This window comes from Hippocampus zosterae, chromosome 17 (assembly GCF_025434085.1).
Source record: "Hippocampus zosterae strain Florida chromosome 17, ASM2543408v3, whole genome shotgun sequence".
Taxonomy (NCBI): domain Eukaryota; kingdom Metazoa; phylum Chordata; class Actinopteri; order Syngnathiformes; family Syngnathidae; genus Hippocampus; species Hippocampus zosterae.
Window position 1 is genome coordinate 14,760,024 of NC_067467.1, and position 21,546 is coordinate 14,781,569.

The window sequence follows — 21,546 nt, forward strand, 5'->3', positions numbered from 1 at the left end:
ATCCAATTCAAAATTCTTGCAGCAGTGTAAATCAGATTGAGGTGTCCTTTCCAACCAGACTTTGCATTTTGGCAGACTTTCAATTTTGGGAAATCCTCACACTTTGCCCACTTTATGACTTGTGAGTTGACAAAAACTAAAAGGCATAGATTTGGACTTAGGAGTTTAAAAGACCCACGACATCAGCCATGGTGGAATCATTGTGTGTGCTCGGCTTGCAGATAAAAACCTTTCAAAATGTATTCAGCTATGCCCGTCATGTAACCAAATACAAACTATGAAGGATATCAGGAAGTGCCACATATTTAGAAAATCAACTAAGTGTGGCTGCATCTTGATGCTGCTCCAATTTTTGACAGTGAACCTGCAACACATACTTGCTTTTTTAACATGCAAAAACTTAGCTACACTTAAGTCATATTTACTTAAGGTCTTAAATATTATGGGATAAAGATGAAATAATAATTGAAACTAATCATATGGATGCATGGGACCAGTACCAGTTTTGAAGTGGCACCACAACTCGGCTAATGGTGTTCCCAAACGGCCACCGCTAAAAAAAGCTTGATGTTGGACCATGCTTATAATAAATGGGGCACATTTCAATGTATCTGCATCTTTTTCCAATAGGAATTAAAGTGATTGGAGGAGTGAAAGAACTAACTGGAGAGGAGTTTGGAGTTTATGTTAAAAGGATTTTACCTGGCGGCCTTGCTTCAAGTGATGGTAAGCATACAACTTGAGAGTGTATGTCTGTTCATGTCGTGCATGAGGTTTCTTAATTTTTAATTACGCCTACTCCTGTTTAACCCTGGAGAACCCAAGAACCCTTTTCTTCTTTCGAAAATTATGAATTATACATTAAATGACTGCTGTATGTTCACTGAGCGCCAAAATATAGTTTTTTTTTTCAAATATTCAATGTTTAAATCCTAATTTAGGAAAAGGGACAAATTTGACCCTTTGGGTTTTAAGGATAGCATTTGAATAGCAGAATTTATAGGGGCCAAATTTGACCCCGTGGGTTCTCCAGGGTTAAAATAAATATGTATTTAATTAGGAATTGAATTGAAAGTGCAGTATTGGTAGTTTTATACAGTACATGAATAAAAAGTGAGGTTATGATAAATCTATTGTTTACTTTTGAATTCTCATTGATCTAGGAGAAATTGCTAGATTTTATAACATGACCATTCATGTGTAGGATGACGGAATTTCAATGTTTTGCTCTTAAGTTGTAGTAGTGATGGGTCCAGCAACACAGATGCGTCGACACACCCGTCGAGCTCACAGAGCAATCCACGTGTCGGTGCGTGTACTGCTTCGTGACGATCACGTGACCAACACATAAACTGCATCGACACAGTCCAGGCTGCGTCGACTCAGTTTGGCCACAAAAGCCCGCCAAACTGTGTTTATAAGGAAGCGTGTCGAGCGACGTGATGCCGCCTGCCGAAACAAGCCAGACCTTACCCTCGCTCGAATAAAAATATAAATTTGGGCAAAAAGGAAAACACACACATTATCAGAAAAACGTGTCCGTCTGACTTCGAGTGTCATGTCCGCTAGGTTAGCTTATCAAAGATTCTTTAATATGTGACGCGGGTTGCGTCGGTGCCGTGAATACGTGCTCGCGCTGACGCGCGCGCAGCATAGGGCAGCGGTCTATCGACTGCTGAGGCGTGGTTCACTCGCGTGACGTTGCTACAGTACGTGCATATTATGGAGCAGTTCCCGGAGAAACGCAAATTGTCCGCTGTGTAGAGCCATTTTGATCTCCTTTTGGAGAATAAGGTATTTATTCAAATCTCCTTGTCTCACCAAGTGCCTCTCAGATTTTTGACATGTCTTATTCCTTTCTAATTTGAGCTGTCAAACGATTAAAATATTTAATCTAATTAAAAATGCAACTGTCATAATGAACTCAAATTCACAAAAAATGAATGGTGATTACTCATGCATTTTTTATCGTTTCTGAAATTCCTTTTATATTTTTTGTCCTATTTACCCCCCCCCCCCCCCCCCCCATTTCACTGCTCTCATCAACATGGAATCATGAATCAGTTTTCTATCTGCAAAATGCAAATATTTACTGAAATAACAATTTCGATTTTCAATTTTACATGATCATTTTTCACTTGGAGCAGTTATTCACACATAATCTCTCACACAATATTACTGTCCATCAACAACAGTGAAAACAATATTCACACAACAGCTGCTTTAACAGCTCTTTTTATGGAATCAAAACAGAGCAATATAACATTATAAAGTGCACACCTAAGGTCAATTAGTACTCAGCCTATAGTGGATTCAAGCCATGGTTGCATACTTCGTTTTTCTCAATTCTGCTTTGAACACAGCAGTCAGGCTATGTTGATTCTCTTGGTCCTTCTTGCGCGGAAGTCTCTCTATAGTTTTGTGTAGACATCATTTCGAATGACTACACTTGGTTCGATGAAGACACTGGAGACGTTTTATTTTCGCTAGGTCGCAACCATTGCACCGCTGAACTTTCGTTGTCATGTCACCGCCTCAGCGCACCGTCACTGTCAGACGAACACAGAGAAGCTCCACCCGTTTTATTTATATGGACACGGAACACTGTAACCTTCCACACAAAATAGTTCCAAACAAGTAACAATCGCGTCAGTGGCATACATCGAACTCAATGTAATGCCTGCTCTTTATTCACCAGAGGCTCATCATCTTAGTCTCTTATTTCTCTCCCGAAACAGTGTCTTCTCCCACCTGGTGTACCTTAGCCTTACAATGTAAAATCTTTGTACACAACTTGTAATGGGGGCTCTCGCTGTCATTCCGTAGTGGAGTCGCTAGACGCAATGCGAATGATTTCAGCTTGAGTCGAGCTGTGGACAATGTTGACAGGCTTGCATGCATTTAGCTATGGCTTCAGCATATTTGTTCTTCGTCGTGTCATCCATTTTCTTCGCTTTGAAATGATCCATAGCTGTCTGTCTGAGACGAGGGGGCGGAGTACCCACGTCAGCTGTGTGCTTGGCCATTAAGTGGTATTTCAGACTTGTCATGCGATGATGATAGCTCAGTTTACAACTGCAAAACATACAGGTAACTTTGGTCTTGTCAGTGGAGCAATCTGGCAACTTTTTAAAAGTAAACTTTCCATTCATAAACTCTTTAAGTATCCATTTTTGGTGTCCCACGCTGCCGTGGCTGGCAAAACAAACGTGCGTGGACCGATGCAGCGCGCTTGTTGTTTTGTTTCTGGTTTATTTATAGAGCAACATGACGTGTGCTGCGTTAATCTTGCGAGAAAAAAAATTAATCCTGTTAAAATTAATTTAAATTAATGCCAATAAAAACACGCTAAACTTACAGCTCTAATTTTAACATTATGCTACTTGTGTAAAACTCACCAAATGACCCAGAATACTTCACTGATAAGTGTTGTGACATATGAACAAAGAATCACTCTTCAATTTACTGACTCAGGTTGGCTAATCATGCCCGGTGTGCAAATATATGGGGAAGCAGCATTTTGATGTCATGATGTCAAAACCCAAACCTCAGATCTCCACCTGCTACGCAGAAAACACAGTACTGTTCTTCAGCCTGTTTTAGCAAATCTGTAACAACCAGCTGTGTGTGTGTTCTGCGTTAATCTCGCGAGAAAAATTTTAATCCCGTTAAAATTCATTTAAATTAATGCCAATAAAAACGCGCTAAACTGACAGCTCTAATTCTAATTCAAATAAATTTCATGGTAACTCTTAGGTTACTATTCACATATTTTATTACAGGTGAAACGTCGAATTTGCCATATAGAAATATCATATACCAACAAAGGTGCTTTTGTTGGTATATGATATTTGCATACTACATACTGCAACTACATCTGGCATGTTACTCATCATAATTAATTTTTTTTTTTTAAACTGTTCTAAATGCCTCCGTGAGTAGTCACCTTACCGTGGTGGAGGGGTTTGTGTGTCCCACTGATCCTCGGAGTTAAGTTGTCTGGGGCTTTATGCCCCTGGCAGGGTCACCCATGGCAAACAGGTTCTAGGTGAGGGGCCAGACAAAGCACGGCTCAAAGACCCCTGATGATGATTACAATAAATTGATCTAAGTTTCCCTTGCCCGGACGCGGGTCACCGGGGCCCCCCTCTGGAGCCAGGCCTGGAGGTGCGGCTCGTTGGCAAGCGCCTGGTGGCCAGGGCTACACCCATGGGTACAGCCCGGGCACAGCCCGAAGAGGCAACGTGGGTCCCCCTTCCCATGGACTCACCACCCATGAGAGGGGCCAAAGGGGTCGGGTGCAATGTGAGCTGGGCGGCAGCCAAAGGCGGGGACCCTGGCGGTCCAATCCTCGACTGCAGAAGCTAGCTCTTGGGACATGGAATGTCTCCTCTCTAGCAGGGAAGGAGCCCGAGCTGGTGTGTGAGGCAGAGAATTTCCGACTGGATATAGTCGGACTTGCCTCCACACACAGCCTGGGTTCTGGTACCAGTTCTCTCGAGAGGGGTTGGACTCTCTTCCACTCTGGAGTTGCTCACGGTGAGAGGCGCAGAGCAGGTGTGGGCATACTCATTGCCCCCCGGCTCAGTGCCTGTACATTGGGGTTCACACCGGTAGACGAGAGGGTTGCCTCCCTCCGCCTTCGGGTGGGTGGACGGGTCCTGACTGTTGTTTGTGCATATGCACCAAACAGCAGCTCAGCATACCCACCCTTTTTGGAGTCCTTGGAGGGTGTGCTGGAGAGTACTCCTGCTGGGGACTCCCTTGTTCTGCTGGGGGACTTCAATGCTCACGTGGGCAATGACAGTGAGACCTGGAGGGGCGTGATTGGGAGGAACGGCCCCTCCGATCAGAACCCGAGTGGTGTTTTGTTATTGGACTTCTGTGCTCGTCACGAATTGTCCATAACGAACACCTTGTTCAAACATAAGGGTGTCCCTATGTGCACTTGGCACCAGGACACCCTAGGCCGCAGTTCGATGATCGACTTTGTAGTTGTATCATTGGATTTGCGGCCGCATGTTCTGGACACTCGGGTGAAGAGAGGGGCGGAGCTGTCAACTGATCACCACCTGGTGGTGAGTAGGCTCCGATGGTGGGGGAGGATTCCGGTCCGTCCTGGCAGACCCAAACGTATTGTGAGGGTTTGTTGGGAGCATCTGGCGGAATCCCCTGTCAGAAGGAGTTTCAACTCCCACCTCCGACAGAGCTTTTCCCATGTTCCGGGGGAGGCGGGGGACTGAGTGGTCCATGTTCCGTGCCTCTATTGTTGAGGCGGCCAATCTGTGTTGTGGCCGTAAGGTGGTTGGTGCCTGTCGTGGCGGCAACCCCCGTACTCGCTGGTGGACACCAGCAGTAAGGGATGTCGTCAAGCTGAAGAAGGAGTCCTATCGAGCCTTTATGGCCTGTGGGACCCCAGAGGCAGTTGACGGGTATCGACTGGCCAAGCGGAACGCAGCTTCGGTGGTCGCCGAGGCAAAAACCCGAGCGTGGGAAGAGTTCGGTGAGGCCATGGAAGCCGACTTCTGGACGGCTTCGAGGAAATTCTGGTCCACCATCTGACGTCTCAGGAGGGGGAAGCAGTGCACCACTAACACTGTGTACAGTGGGGATGGGGCGCTGCTGACTTCGACTCGGGACATTGTGAACCGGTGGGCAGAGTACTTCGAAGACCTCCTCAACTCCACCAACACGCCTTCCTTGGAGGAAGCAGAGCCTGGGGACTCTGAGGTGGGCTCTCCTATCTCTGTGGTTGAAGTCACCTATGTGGTTAAAAAGCTCCTCGGTGGCAAGGCCCCAGGGGTGGATGAGATCCGCCCGGAGTTCCTCAAGGCTCTGGATGTTGTGGGGCTGTCCTGATTGACACGCCTATGCAACATGTGGTCAACAAGTAGAGTCCCTCTGGATTGGCAGACCGGGATGGTAGTCCATCTTTTTAAAAAGGGGTACTAGAGGGTGTGTTCCAACTACAGAGGGATCACACTCCTCAGCCTCCCTGGTAAGGTCTATTCAGGGGTGCTGGAGAGGAGGGTCCGTCAGGAAGTCGAGCCTCAGATTGAGGAGGAGCAGTGTGGTTTTCGTCCTGGCCGTGGAACAGTGGACCAGCTCTACACCCTTAGCAGGGTCCTCGAGGGAATGTGGGAATTCGCCCAATCAGTCTACATGTGTTTTGTGGACTTGGAGAAGGCGTTTGACCGTGTCCCTCGGGGAGTTCTGTGGGGGGTGCTTCGTGGGTATGGGGTACCGAACACCCTGATACAGGCTGTTCGGTCACTATACCACTGATGTCAGAGTTTGGTTCGCATTGCAAGCAGTAAGTCGGAATCGTTTCCAGTTGGGGTAGGACTCTGCCAAGGCTGCCCTTTGTCGCCGATTCTGTTCATAACCTTTATGGACAGAATTTCTAGGCGCAGCCGAAGCGTTGAGGGGGTCCGTTTTGGGGGCCTTAGTATTGCATCCCTGCTTTTTGCAGATGATGTGGTGCTGTTGGCTCCTTCAAACGGCGCTCTCCAACTCTCACTGGAGCGTTTCGCAGCCGAGTGTGAAGCGGTTGGGATGAAAATCAGCACCTCCAAATCTGATACCATGGTCCTCAGTCGGAAAAGGTGGAGTGGCCCCTCCGGGTCGGGGAGGAGATCTTGCCCCAAGTGGAGGAGTTCAAGTATCTTGGGGTCTTGTTCACGAGTGGGGGCAGGAGGGAGCGGGAGATCGACAGGCGGATCGGTGCAGCGTCTGCTGTGATGCGGACGTTGTATCGGTCTGTCGTGGTGAAGAAGGAGCTGAGCCAAAAGGAGAAGCTCTCAATTTACCGGTCGATCTATGTCCCAACCCTCATCTATGGTCACGAGCTATGGGTCGTGACCGAAAGAACAAGATCCCGGATACAAGCGGCCGAAATGAGTTTTCTCCGCAGGGTGTGCGGGCTCTCCCTTAGAGATAAGGAGAAGCTCGGTCATCCGGGAGGGGCTCAGAGTCGAGCCGCTTCTCCTCCACATCGAGAGGAACCAGATGAGGTGGCTTGGGCATCTAATTCGAATGCTTCCTGAGCGCCTCCCTGGTGAGGTGTTCCGGGCATGTCCCACCGGGACGAGACCCCGAGCAAGACCCAGCACACGCTGGAGAGACTATGTCACCCAGCTGGCCTGGGAAAGTCTCGGGATCTCCGGGGAGAGCTGGAAGAAGTAGCTAGGGAGAGGGAAGTCTGGGCTTCCCTGCTAAAGCTGTTGCCCCCGCGACCCGGCCCCGGATAAGCGGTAGATGATGGATGGATGGATGGGTTCTAAATGCCAAATTTGTTAGGTTTGCTTCTTTTAGATGACCTGTAGCAATATTTGGATGATGAGGGAGTGAGACTGGGAAGAAGTGCAACAGCAGATGCTATACCTGAGGTCCAGCGATACCTGGCAGAGGGGAAAATTGCATGCAGTCAAGAACCGCTGTTATAATTGAAGTACCAACACATTACTTTTCTAAACCTCTCCCACCTCGCAAATCAGTTTCTCTGTACGCCAGCATCACCAGTGCCATGCAAGCAGGGGAAATAGCATGCAAGAAACGCAACAGACTGACTATTCAAAACACTGGAGCAACTGATTTTTCTGAATACAAATTTTTGAAGACAAAGCCCACAAGCATCCTCATTTACATAATTTTCACCTTCTTCAAACATATTGAAGAATACAATATGAATGCATAGATGTGAATGATATTGAATACACTTAAGCATCAAATCAGTCAGTTCAGTCTGTCAAGTAGGTTGCCTGCAGGAATTTTGAAAGTCCAGCAGGTGTCAGAGGTCAGCGACAAAGTATCAACACAGTATCAACACAGTGTGTCATTACGTCAACACGCTTCATGAGACCTCATGAACCCATCACTACTCTGTAGCTAACTTCACATAATCAGTCTGTGGAGCTCTTTGTGTAGTTCCTTATAAACATGACATATTTTGCGCGCTTTGACTTGAGCAAAGCAATTTCATTCTCCGCCATGTCAAGGATGATCAGTGTACCACTTGCCCATCGTATGAGCATTTATGATTTATGATAAATCAAGGTTGCGTCGCGTCCTCAACGGACCTAACTGCTCTTTTTCTAACTGCGCCAAACTGCATATATCTGCGAAAATAGCCTCAATCAAACCTGCCTCATGTAGATTTATGTATCTTGCCACGCACAAATTGCAGTGGTCATGATAATAGATCTCATTATCTGGCAGCGCAGTGTTGCTCTTCGCTCAATAATTACCCGACTGAAATGTGTTCTAGAACATGGCTTCAATTGACATCATTCATCAACCCTACACCTTTCTAGTATTCAATGTTGCTCTGTATTTTCTACTAATTTCATGCCATTTTATATGTGGTATTGCTATAACGCGAATTTCTTCACGCCTAACACGATAAAAGGCCTTAATAACATGCAAATCTCTTCCACGCCTCAGCACGAATTTCTTAGTTTACTTCCCCCCTACATGACTGCATGAGCAGAAAAGCACAATTTGCTAATATGTTAGAACATGTGCCCTGGAGTGCACATTCCAGCTAAAGTTGAAGTTTACATTGTGAATTTCAAGTGATAACAGTGGACTGATAGTCTGTCTAAATCCATCTTGAATGGCAGGTCAAGCATTTGGCGATTTTCTCTCCTGAGAGTAAGTCACACAAATAATACAAGCCACAACAGACTCGCGGCCGACATATAGTGTAGTTTGGCCACAATCTGCTGACTGACAATGTGCCCCCCACAATTTTTTGGTTGGTTAGTGGTGAATCATACACAGGTTCCCTAAGACAGGCTGTATTTTAATCATTCAACCACATCTCCCAATAGACATACCAGCACTATTAATGGAACTCCTATGTACATCTGTGTCAGAGATTTTCTCGGACAAAGTTAAAGAAACGACTCGGCACACAGGAAAATTATCTTCAATATCGGCGGGAGCGGACCTCTGAGAGCGAACGACGGTTGTTGCTCCGCGATCACACTCCGCGAGTTCCACATTTTATTGTAACATATGCAAAATACAAGAAAAACACTGCCCCCAATATTTGCATGCCGCACCCCCAGTCGGGCCCCTCAGTAGTGATTGGTTACCTGTTTGTCAACCTCGAACCACCAGTACATTGGCGCCTTTTCTGGCTGGTCTACATCGAATTAGCATGCTGTAGACTTTGCGGATGGTCAATGTCATCTGGGCGCGACGAGTGTTCTCAACTCGTCTTTTGTTGCTGTTCCCGAATTATTAATTCCCCTTTTGTGACCGAGTTTCGCCTTCTCCCCTGTGGTTGCCCACCTGTATTGACGTGCTAATTGTGGACTTCAACAGCCCTCCGGCCAGGTGGCCGGCGCCTTTGTTTGTAGGCATTTGGGGGTGCTGGATATGCACCCAAACGCTTCGATGCGCCCAAATAAATGAAACTTTAAACATGATACATTTTTGCTCATAGATTCTTCTAACAATCTGTACACACTGGTATAAACTACTCATATAAATAAAGGGAACACCTAAACAGCGCAAGTGTTCCCTTTATTTGCGCGGTATATATAATATAAGACAATCCTGTTGCTGATGCTCCATCAGTTGGACATGAATAAACGACCTGTATTTTACTTCCCACAGGAAACCTGTCGCCAGGAGACCAAATCTTGGAGGTTAATGGAGAAAGTTTAATAGGTGTCACAAGTGACAGGTAAACCAGTAAAATCTGACTACTCTGCCTCACACACATTATTATACACTTTATATTTTTGTGAAGGGTTCAGAATTGAATCGGACTCTCAAAACGTGGACTCAAATGGAATTGAACAAAAATGGTTCATTTATACAAAAATACGCAACACCACATTCTGTTTGTCCATTTGATTGAGGGTGGTACACTGAAGACAGGCTTGCAGTAGCTCCCAGGGCTCGGCAGAAACATCTCCAAACCTGAGAGAAGAATTGTGGACCGGGATCCCATGAAGACGGAAGATGTAATTGAGGAGAATGTTGGCGGTCTCTAAAGCGGATGGTAGCTTGGATAGAGCGATGAAGTGAGCTGATTTTGAGAACCGGTCAACAGTGGTGAGAATGGCAGACTTGCCTCGTAATGGAGGAAGATCTTATGATGAAATTCATGAAGATGTGGGACCAAGGTCAAGGTGGAACCGGTAATGGTTGAAGCAACGCAGTAGGTGGTTGGTGGAGCAGGCGTAGCATGTTTTGATGAAGTCCAGGATATCTTTCTTGAGTTCTGTCCACCAAAATCTCTGAGAGATTAGATGAAAAGTGCAGTTAACATGGGACTCTCTCTCTTCTCTCTCCCACCTCAATGCCCCCACGATGCAATGACCTTGGTGAATGTTCTCTGGTTTAGGACTCCGCAGGGTCAGGGATCCAGGACAGGGCATCATTGGCGGGCAACCAATTCAGGGTACACCCTGCCTACTGCCTGAAGAAAGCTGGCATAGGCTCCACCAGGCTTGTGACCCTTGTGAGGATATGCAGATTCAAAAATGGAAGGATGGATGTTAACTTGGGGGCTTGGGCGCTACACGAGTACCCAACTTCTCAAACCAGTGAGCCACATCATGGAGCTCTGCGAGCGCAGACTCCTGCCCGTCCCACCAGTTGTCCTTGCCAACACTTGCTTGATCTGATCCGAATCCACAAATTCGATGGTCAGATTATTCTGTTATGGTTTGGCAGTCCTTTTATACATGGATGATTATGATGCGTGACAGGTGCACCGCTGGAGGGCACCACCCACCACTCCAGTTGGAATTAGAAACCAAACTGAACAGAGTCATGACAATTGTTGTTTTCATCAGAGCTGTGGACATCTTGAGAGCAGCCTCAGCAACCAATCACATGCGACTTCTTATCGCCAGGGACGAAGAAGCAAAGTAAGTAGAGCTCCATGTAGTTTTATATAACCTACTCTACATGTATTTACTGGTTCTTCATAGTTGGGTCTTAATTGTACTGGTCATCTCAAAGTTATAATGAAGAAAGATCCTTTAAACTAACTAACTAAGACTACCAAGATTTTTAGACACAGTACTGACTTACATAAAGGAAAAGCTAACAATTCACACACCTATTTACAAAGTTACTGAGTGGAAAGTGAACCCATGAATCTGCACAGTTCAAGCAAAAAAACTGTTACACCAGTTGTCCCCAACCGCTGGTCCGCGGACCGGTCCCCAGGGCATTTGGTACTGGGCCGTACAGAAAGAACTTGCCTTTTGAAAAATTACCAGATTCTCCGTTACATCTGTGTCACGCTTGACTCATGTCAAGCCACGCTTCTCCGTCAAGTGACCGATTACGCTAAAAACAAAACGCTGGAGCTCGCAAAATGAGTAAAAAAACTGCTGGAGACCGCAAATGACGGCGGCCTCAAAAGTACGTTCGAGACAACTGGATTAAAGTTATGGCTCTGAGATCGATTTTCTGCAGCAACAGCGACTAAAACAAAATAACGAAGTCGACTGGACATAAACCACATACTTGAGGTGTCATTGTCTCCTATTACCCCGAGATGGGACCGTCTGGTTGCAGAAAATCAAGCTCGGGGCTGTGGTGAGTCGTCATTTTCATGCACTTTGAATTTGCTTTGTATCGTATTTTGAAGGCAGGAAACATTACCATAGCGATCAGAGTGTTGCGGCCAGATTAGACGCTCCTCATGTTTATTATTATATTTTGAAAACACCACAGTTTTCATGCGGCTCATACCATATTAATTTGTTGTATTTATCCGCCATGCCTTAAATGTCGGTCCCTGAAAATATTGTCTGAAATAAACCGGTCTGTGGGGCAAAAAAGTTTGAGGACCCCTGAGTTACACTAACAGAGACTACGCGACCAGAACATGTCTGCGGAATTATTTTCGTGCAAATTCTCTGATTTATGCACCTCACCTTTCGCATTGTAAAGAATCGCATAGCATCTTAGCATTGTGGTCTAAGTAACCTACAAGAAGCTCAGATGAAACCATTGCACTACTTTTTGAGGCACGGGCCTTCTCTTCCTCAGAATCGTATGATCTTGACTCTGACTTGAAAAAGCATCGATTTGCATATTTAAATATGTGAAACTAACAGTACCTCAGAGCATCTGCCGAGAAATTTCCCAAATAGTTTGCTTTGTCTTGCCAGTCCATGTAATCCTCAGAAAAGCTGTTCTGACAGAGTGCAGGATTTACACTTTAGCTTTTCCAGTGAATTTGACGGAAATAAGTTAATCATGGTTATGTGACAGTCAAAGAATGTAAGAAAATGAGTCACGGTTTGGTAATCTCAGAAACATTTCTTGGAAAATGAAGGAAAGTAGAACAGTAAAGCCCCCCTTAAGTAAAACATGTTGTGTTCAATGCCTTGGGACACCAATGTGAAATATATTTGTGCCTGACAATACTGTATATTCTTGCAAAAAGCCAGGTTTCAGTGGTGAACTTGCTCCAGCTCCCCTCCTTCGCTTTGTGCTGCTCTGGAGTAACAACTGACCAAAGTAAGGGGTAGAGTTTCGCCTCAGGCTGCTCTCCTCAGAAGATGAACATTGTGTGTTAATCTGTGATTGAACCACCCTTCAACCAAAGTATGACTATGGAGAGAAAATGGACATTGGCAGGGAGGTTTACTCCTCTCAAAACGATCCAAACCACTTAACACTATTTGGTCGGATATGTGTTAAAAATACTGATATCACATCTCATTAATCTTTTTCAACCATCAGGTTATTTAAATGAAATGTGTTGGTGACTGTCGAAGTCTGAAAGTGACAAAGTCTGAAAATTACATTTTGTTGAATACTTATACACCTTTTCATTGACAATTTCAAAGCTCAACCAAATAAATCAGATTTAATGATACTTCAGAGCGGTGGTGGGTGGCCAACATGGGTTTTGCTGCTTTCGTGCAGCTGTGCTGTCAGTGCATGACAATTAAAATCTGTCTTTGTCAGTGTTTGGCAAGAACTGCCATATACAGTAGTCACCAATAATAATTTCCTCAGAGTGTGACTAAGAGCACATACCTGATTTGAGAGCACAGTATGGACTGCCTGTTTCACATTTCAGACTTCCCTGATGCATCATCACACAAACCTGGGGCACCATTTTTACAAAGATGAGAGTAAAATTTGGAGATTTTCATGTCCATGACTGGTGAACTTTTACACTTTGTTCCCCTGGAAAGGAAAGAATTTGCTGACCTATTGGAAAAATATGGCTCCAACGGTAGCACAGGATCAACACGCAACTCTCCAATACAGCAAGGTAAGAAAGGCTGTGCTCTGTCCTGTTTGTACAATGTCGCTTGTGCTCAACTGATCGATGATCTTATGCTCATGAAATCATTGCATGAGAGAGAAAAGTTCTGTGAGCACCATAATACAGCAAAAAAAAAAAAGCTTGTGTTTTGTTCAAAGTTCTGAGCCCAAAGGCTAAATGGACTCAGTCAAGCTTTAAGAATGGTTAAGGACAAGTGCAGTTGTCCGTAACACAATTGCCAACATCTGTTTCTTTGATAAAAGAGACAGCTGGCTGGTACAGATTTGCTAAAACAGGCTGAAGAACAGTACTGTGTTTTCTGTGCAGCGGGTGGAGATCTGAGGTTTGGGTTTTGACATCATGACATCAAAATGCTGCTTCCCCATATATTTGCACACCGGGCATGAAGCCAACCTGAGTCAGTGAATTGAAGAGTGATTCTTTGTTCATATGTCACAACACTTATCAGTGAATTGTTCTGGGTCATTTGGTGAGTTTTACACAAGTAGCATAATGTTAAAATTAGAGCTGTCAGTTTAGCGCGTTTTTATTGGCATTAATTTAAATTAATTTTAACAGGATTAATTTTTTTCTCGCGAGATTAACGCAGCACACGTCATGTTGCTCTATAAATAAACTAGAAACAAAACAACAAGCGCGCTGCATCGGTCAACGCACGTTTGTTTTGCCAGCCACGGCAGCGCGAGACACCGATAACTGATACTGAAAGAGTTTATGAATGGAAAGTTTACTTTTAAAAAGTTGCCAGATTGCTCCACTGACAAGACCAGAGTTACCTGTATGTTTTGCAGTAATAAACTGAGTTACCATCATTGCACATTGAGTCTGAAATACCACTTAATGGCCAAGCACACAGCTGATGTGAGTACTCCGCCCCCTCGTCTCAGACAGACAGCTATGGATCATTTCAAAGCGAAGAAAAAGGATGACGTGACGAAGAACAAATTTGCTGAAGCCGTAGCTAAATGTATGGCTACTGCATGCAAGCCTGTCAACATTGTCCATAGCTCGACTCAAGCTGAAATCATTCACATTGATTGACATCAAATGACTCCAATACGGATTGCCAGCGAGAGCCTCCATTACAAGCTGTGTACAGCGATTGTACGTAGCGGAGAAGGCTAAGGTACACCAAGCGGGAGAAGACACTGTTTCGAGAGAAATAAGAGACTAGGTTGATGTGCCTATGGTGAACAAAGAGCAGGTAGCCTGTTGAAAACGATGTATGCCACTGACACGATTGTTACTTGTTTGGAACTATTTTGTGTGGAAGGTTACAGTGTTCCGTGTCCATATAAATAAAGCGGGTGGAGCTTCTCCCTGTTCGTCTGACAGTGACGGTGCGCTGAGGCGGTCACATGACAACGGTGCAGTAGTTGCGACCTAGCAAAAACGTCTCCAGTGTTGTCATCGAACCAAGTGTAGTAATCCGAAATGATGTCTACACAAAACTGTAGAGAGACTTCCGCGCAAGAAGGACCAACAGAATCAACATAGCCTGACTGCTGTGTTCAAAGCAAACTTGAGAAAAACGAAGTATGCAACCATGGCTTAAATCCACTATAGGCTGAGTACTAGTTGACCTCAGATGTGCACTTTATAATGGCTTCATCAGGCGCCGACAGGTATGGCTGCCTCGGTTACACGCTCCCTAGTATTATCCCTGTTTTTGTCATTTTCGTCAGTTTTTGGCGACCCTGAGCAGCTTACTTACACGAGGGAAAAGTTGCTCAGCATTGAGGAGTCTATCTCATCTCATCTCATCTTCCGAGCCGCTTGATCCTCACTAGGGTCACGGGGGGTGCTGGAGCCTATCCCAGCTGTCTTCGGGCAGTAGTCGGGGGACACCCTGAATCGGTTGCCAGCCAATCGCAGGGCACACAGAAACGAACAACAACTCGCACTCACACTCACACCTAGGGACAATTTAGAGTGTTCAATCAGCCTGCCACGCATGTTTTTTGGAATGTGGGAGGAAACTGGAGCACCCAGAGAAAACCCACGCAGGCCCGGGGAGAACATGCAAACTCCACACAGGGAGGCCGGAGCTGGAATCGAACCCGGTACCTCTGCACTGTGAAGCCGACGTGCTAACCACTGGACTACCCCACTGGACTACCGGGCCGCCTGGGGAGTCTATGCTCGGTCTTTTTTCACCAGCACACGAAAATCCACAAGGTTTTTCAGAGCTAATCGCGGCTGCGCTGTACGGAGCATGGAAACGCCGGAGGAGGGGGAAGCGAGTCGGCGTGCTCGTCCAGCTCCGGAAGCGTGGATTTCGAACCTTGCTCCCATCGATCCATCTTGCTTATCTATGATCTCTGCCAAACAAGATGGATGAACTTCTTCTCCTCACAAAGACCAACAAAACCTTTGCATGTTCTGCTGCGCTCTGCTTCACTGAAACCTGCCTGAAAGTGTGCGCTGACCAACTGGCTCTGGTCTTCACACAAATCTTCAACAGATGCCTGGAGCTGTGGGAGGTCCCATCCTGCTTCAAACAATCTACAATCATCCCATTTCCCAAGAAATCTGCAACATCGGAACTGAACGACTATAGGCCTGTCGCCCTGACGTCTGTGGTCATGAAGTCCTTTGAACGCCTTGTGCTGAACCACCTAAAGAACGTCACCGGACCCCTGCTGGAACCTCTTCAGTTTGCCTAGCGGGCAAACAGGTCTGTGGAGGATGCAGTCAACAAAGGTCTGCACTACATCCTCGAGCACCTCGACAGCACAGGGACCTACACGAGGATCCCGTTTGTGGATTTCAGCTCTGCGTTCAACACCATCATCCCGGAACTCCTCACCCCCACACTTCTCCACCTCGATCTGCCAGTAGAGCCTCAGTTTCCTGACGGGACGGACACAACAGGTGAGACTGAGAGCAACAACATCATCAACACGCACCACTAGCACTGGAGCCCCACACGAATGTGTCCTCTCTCCACTGCTCTTCTCCCTCTACACAAACGATTGCACCTCAACAAGTCCAGCTGTCAAACTCATAAAGTTCGCAGACGATACCATGGTCATCGGTCTCGTCAAAGATGGCGACGAGTCTGCGTACCGACAACAAGTGGAGCAGCTGGAGCTCTGGTGCAGCCGACACAACCTCGGGCTGAACACGCTCAAGACTGTAGAGATGATCGTGGACTTCAGGAAACATCCTTCTCCACAGTTGCCCCTCACACTATCCAACTGCCCTGTGTCAACCGTCGAGGCCTTCAAGTTCCCGGGAGTCATAGTCTCCCAGCACATGAAGTGGGAAGTCAACAGCATCTCCATCCTGAAAAGGGCACAGCAGAGGATGTACTTCCTGAGTAAGCATGACCTGCTCATGACCGTGGTGCTACGTCAGTTCTACACGGCAGTCATCAAATCAATCCTGTGTTCTTAAATCATGGTTTGGTTTGGGGCCACCGCAAAAAAGGACAAAATCCGACTTCAACGGATAGTTAGGACAGCGGAAAAAATCATTGGCACCTCCCTACCCACTCTTGAGGACTTGCACACTGCAAGAATCAAGACAAGGGCACGAAAAATCCTCCTGAATCCCCCGCACCTTGCCCATCACCTTTTCCAGCTACTCCCGTCAGGCAGGCGCTACAGATCCATGCGCACCAAATCCAGCAGACACTTAAACAGCTTCTTCCCACTAGCCATTAACTCCCTAAAAAGTCACTAACGTAGTTACTCTTCTTGTACAACAAATACTGCCACTGGTCACTCTAAAATGGTTCAGTGATTTTCTGCACCAACTGTACAAACTGTCATCGTATTGTATTCTACCACTGATAACTTTCGCTCTGCTTGATACTTTGCACATTGTCTCACAGTTGTCACTGGGTGGTAACACCGCACTATGGTTCATTTACATTACGAAATGTCCTTCCATACCTATTTGTCATGTCCTTGTTTACGATGATACTAATGCAGCGTGTTATACCGGAGACAAATTCCTTGTGTGTTCTACATACTTTCCCAATAAAGATGATTCAGATTCTGATATTGCTCTGTTTTGACTCCATAAAAAGAGGTGTAAAAGCAGCTGTTGCGTGACAAAATATTGTTTTCACTGTTGTTGATGGACAGTAATATTGTGTGAGAGATTATGTGTGAATAACTCCTCCAAGTGAAAAATGTTCATGTAAAATTGAAAATCGAAATTGTTATTTCAGTAAATATTTGCATTGCAAACTGATTCATGATTCCATGTTGAAGAGAGCATTAAAATGGGGAAAAGAAATAGGACAAAAAAATAAAAAAGGAAATTCAGAAATGATCAAAAATGTGTCCGTAATCACAATTAATTATTTGTGAATTTGAGTTAATTATGACAGTTTCATTTTTAATTAGATTCAATATTTTAATCGTTTGACAGCTCTAGTTAAAATACATTTCAAAACATGATAAACTGCCCACTGTAGTAACTGCTGTCCCACAAAGGGTTAAATATTGTAGCTGCACGCCTGTGTTCAATCCCCTGTAGAGAGATAATGTGACTGCTGAAGGTCAGATAAATAGATCCAAGATTTTTTACTTCAGCTTTTGTTTTTTTTTAATCCCCCAAATTTCCTCATTCAATTATTTATTTGCACTAACCATTGACACATATGTTTTCAGAAAAAAATATTTGGACAATACTTTGTAATACTAGGACGAAAATTGTCTGCAAGTCAATGAGTGGTTAAATTCCTTCACTATAGCTACCCTACCGTCTCTGAAGCACCAGAGGAGCAGGTTGGAGAAAGGCTGAGGCAAGAGTAGAAGTATAAAATTATGGACAACGATAACACTATTTTGATCCGCGTCGAATGCAGTGGGAAGAGGAAAAAACAATGTTTGTGCGGGAGCTTTGAAAAACACACCGAGCAGAGACCAAACGGAAAGAAACAAGTGTTCAGGAGAAGAAATGCAGGAAGAGAGGGCTTTGTCACTTCCACACTTACCGTTCATATTATGCTTTCTACGATAACACATATTGCCCAGGGTCAGTAACATGTAGTCAACTGCTGAAAACAAGTTAACTCATTTCCAGCACATTTTTATTGTGACTGTAAACAGTTCTGTTCATTGAAAGAGAGAACTGTGGAGTGTTTCTTGTCCCATTGGGTGACACTGGTTCAGTTGCTTCTAGTCTCTCATAAAAGTTTTGGACTTTTTTGAGTCCTGGGTCTGTAGCGGGGTGTGTGAGACACAGGAATCTGCCATTGTGTTGTGTGTTGTGTTATTTCCGTTACGATACGAAATGAAATCGAAGCCTTTGAATGCACCTACTACGAAGGTTTTCGCAAACCCTTTGTCCTTTATTCCATATCCCAAGGAGGTCGCTACCTGGAAAGTACGTCTTCTGGTTCCTCATCTCGCTCCCAGAGTCCTTTGTTGTTAAGCCCAGCTGGCTCTCAGAATATGTACAACAACAGTGGACCGATGCTGCGCTCACTCAGGTCAGATGAGCTCAAAATGTGACACTCTCCTCCGTTTACAAAAACAGACCTCCTTTTGTAACTTTGATATGATGATGTATTCATGTTCTCAGTCACCCAGGTGAAGGAGTGATTCAACTCATTTCTGTGGCCCGATTTAGCAGTATGGGCATCACCCTGGGAGGTGGCTCCAACCGCCCTGATGGCCCAGCAGTTTTCATTCAGGAGGTGCTGTCTGGTGGAGACTGTCACCGGGTAAGTGAGAGTGCCAGCGAGCTGATACACTCATCAATCAAAACTCAGTTGACTTAAAAGAGAGGCAGGGGTCTACAATTTTATTTTTAAAACAGTTTTGTGGTAATCTGAATGTATTTTTGATTGATCCAGATATTTGAGGAACACCTCAGTCTCAAATTAAAAGAAATGCTTTGAAGTCTCTGAGCGCAGTGTTTACTATGAAGAACTTCTAAATGAATCGTGGAGCTAGTCAAAGATTCAAAACTTCAATTCTCTTTACTCTTTTTGTAGCTAGCATACCGTTTTTATACCGTGAACAATGTAATTAACATGAATACTAATTCAGAAAATGGGTGAATGGAAACAGCATCGACCTTTGTTATTGTCTTGAGATTCAGGACTAAAGTTTCTTGGCTTTGTGTCCTCAAAGCTCCTCTTTGCAAAGTCAGAGAAAGAATTACTTTGTCACTGAGAATTGAACTCTGGACTCTGGCTCACAAGGACATTCACGGAGTTGTTCTGAAACCACTTTCTTTCATGTCTTGACTGGGTTTGTGTTTTGCTGAAAAAGGAACCATTGGGACAGTCCGAAGTCAAGGGACCTCTCGAGAAAACTAATATCCAAAGTGTCTCTGCACATTATTGCATTCATCTATACCTTGGTGGTTGTGTGGTTAGTGCGTTGACCTCACAGTGCAAAGGTCATGGGTTCAATCCTGGCTCCGGCCTTTATGTGTGGAGTTTGCATGTTCTCCCTCAGCCTGCGTGGGTTTTCTCCAGGTACTCCGGTTTCCTCCCACATTCCAAAAACAAGGATGGCAGGGTGATTGAACACTCTAAATTGTCCCCTAGGTGTGAGTATGAGCAGATGGTTATTCATCTCGCCCTACTGCCCGAAGACAGCTGGGATAGGCTCCAGCACCCCCGCGACCCTTGTGAGGATCAACCGGATCAGAAAATGGATGGTTGGATATTTACCTTAATCTGTTGGGTATGGCTGAAGCTGTGACTGAAGAGCCCCAAAAAGCAGAATCAAGTATGAATATTGAGGTTGATAAAATAAAAGGGCATGTGCAGTAGAACATTTATAACATATTTTCAACACTGGATTGTGAGGCGCACCTTCACTGAATGGTCTATTTTGTAATTTTTTCATACATTGGGCGCACCGCATTATAAGACGCAATCTACAATGCATCCGCTAGTTGTAGCTACGCACAAGGAAACGCAAACAGTAAAACGTATTTAATAAAGCAGCGACACAGTTCACTTAACCAACAGCATTGACTCATTCACGTGTAACTCTCTTGCCACTGCTCTATTTCCGTGTTCAACTGCGTAACCGATCGCCTTAAGTATGAACTCTGCATTGTCAGCATGTCTCGAGCAAGGAGCCATTTTGGGGGTCAAAATATTACCCTAATGACCATACACAAGGTGCATCGGAGTTTAAGGCGCGCTGTGAGCTTTTAAGAAAATGGAAGGCTTTTGGATGTGCCTTTTAGTGTGGAAAATACGGTACCACAAAAAGTGCTCCCAGAACACAAGGGAAAAATAAGTGCAGTGCAATTGAAAGGTGATCAGAGCTCAGATTAATAAACTAAGGTCGATAGTCGGAGCAGCGGCATGTTGGGTGACTGGTGAGCACGTCAGCCTCACAGTACAGAGGTCAGAGTTCGATTCCAGGCACCCTCCTTTCAGTACAGAGTTTGCATGTTCTCTCCATGCCCGCTACGAGCAGCGCCTCGTTTCCTCCAAACATGATATATGTATTGTATTGTTTTGTGTTTTTTGCTATTGTAAAGTGTCCTTGGGTGTCTTGAAAGGCGCTTATAAATAAAATTTATTATTATTATTATTAAATCTGGGGTTCTCATCTTTCATTCATCTGACCAGAAATTCTCTCGTCTGGTCAGAGAGCAAGCTCTTCAGTTGCCTTTGGGCCAATTGCAGGCATTCGGCCATCATATAGCTTCTAGTAAGTGGCGGCTTCCATCTTGCCATTCTTTCATCTCAGCTTGATTGGTGGATTGGGAAAGAGAATGTTGTCCTTCAAGAAGGTTTTTCTCTTTCCATGGAGAAAAGGTGGAGCCATCTAATAAGGAATTGTGGAACTTCTTCCATTTCCAGTTGTTGGAGGACGCTCATTGGGACCTTAAAGCAGCTGAGATGTTTCTGTTTCCCATTCCCGAGATCCGTGCCTGAAGACAATGCTGTCTCAAAGTTCTGCAGACAATTCATTTGAATTCATACTTGCTTTGTGCTCTGTGGAACTTGATATAGAAAGGTGTGTGCAATTCCATATCACGTTCAATCAACTGAATTTAGCACTCGTTGACTCCAGTTAAGCTGCAGAAACATCTCAAGGTTGATGGGTTGAAACTGCAAGCAGCTGAGCTCAATTTTGAGGCCTGGCAAAAGATGTGAATACTTAGGTGTTTTGGTTTTTAAAAAAATCTTAATTACATTTTCAGTTGTTTTTTTTTCAACTGGGGAATCAAAACATGAAATGACTTTTTTGACTGTAAACTCAAAAGGGTAAAGACATCTTGAGAACCATAGATGGATGCAGTGCAGCAGAAGTAGGGCGCTTGTCAAATAA

At 45.0% G+C, this 21,546-nt stretch overlaps 1 protein-coding gene across 2 annotated transcripts in view; it reads left to right on the forward strand.

The window, feature by feature from the left end:
• Positions 1-21,546, forward strand: part of si:dkeyp-72e1.9 (syntaxin-binding protein 4) — a 66,680-nt gene that overhangs the window by 16,228 nt on the left and 28,906 nt on the right. For both annotated transcript variants that reach the window (XM_052049652.1, XM_052049653.1), the window contains exons 3-8: positions 631-726; positions 9,625-9,694; positions 10,815-10,889; positions 13,185-13,264; positions 18,605-18,728; positions 18,821-18,962. In XM_052049652.1, the coding sequence (XP_051905612.1) occupies positions 631-726; positions 9,625-9,694; positions 10,815-10,889; positions 13,185-13,264; positions 18,605-18,728; positions 18,821-18,962 (587 nt within the window). The remainder of the gene's footprint in view (positions 1-630; positions 727-9,624; positions 9,695-10,814; positions 10,890-13,184; positions 13,265-18,604; positions 18,729-18,820; positions 18,963-21,546) is intronic.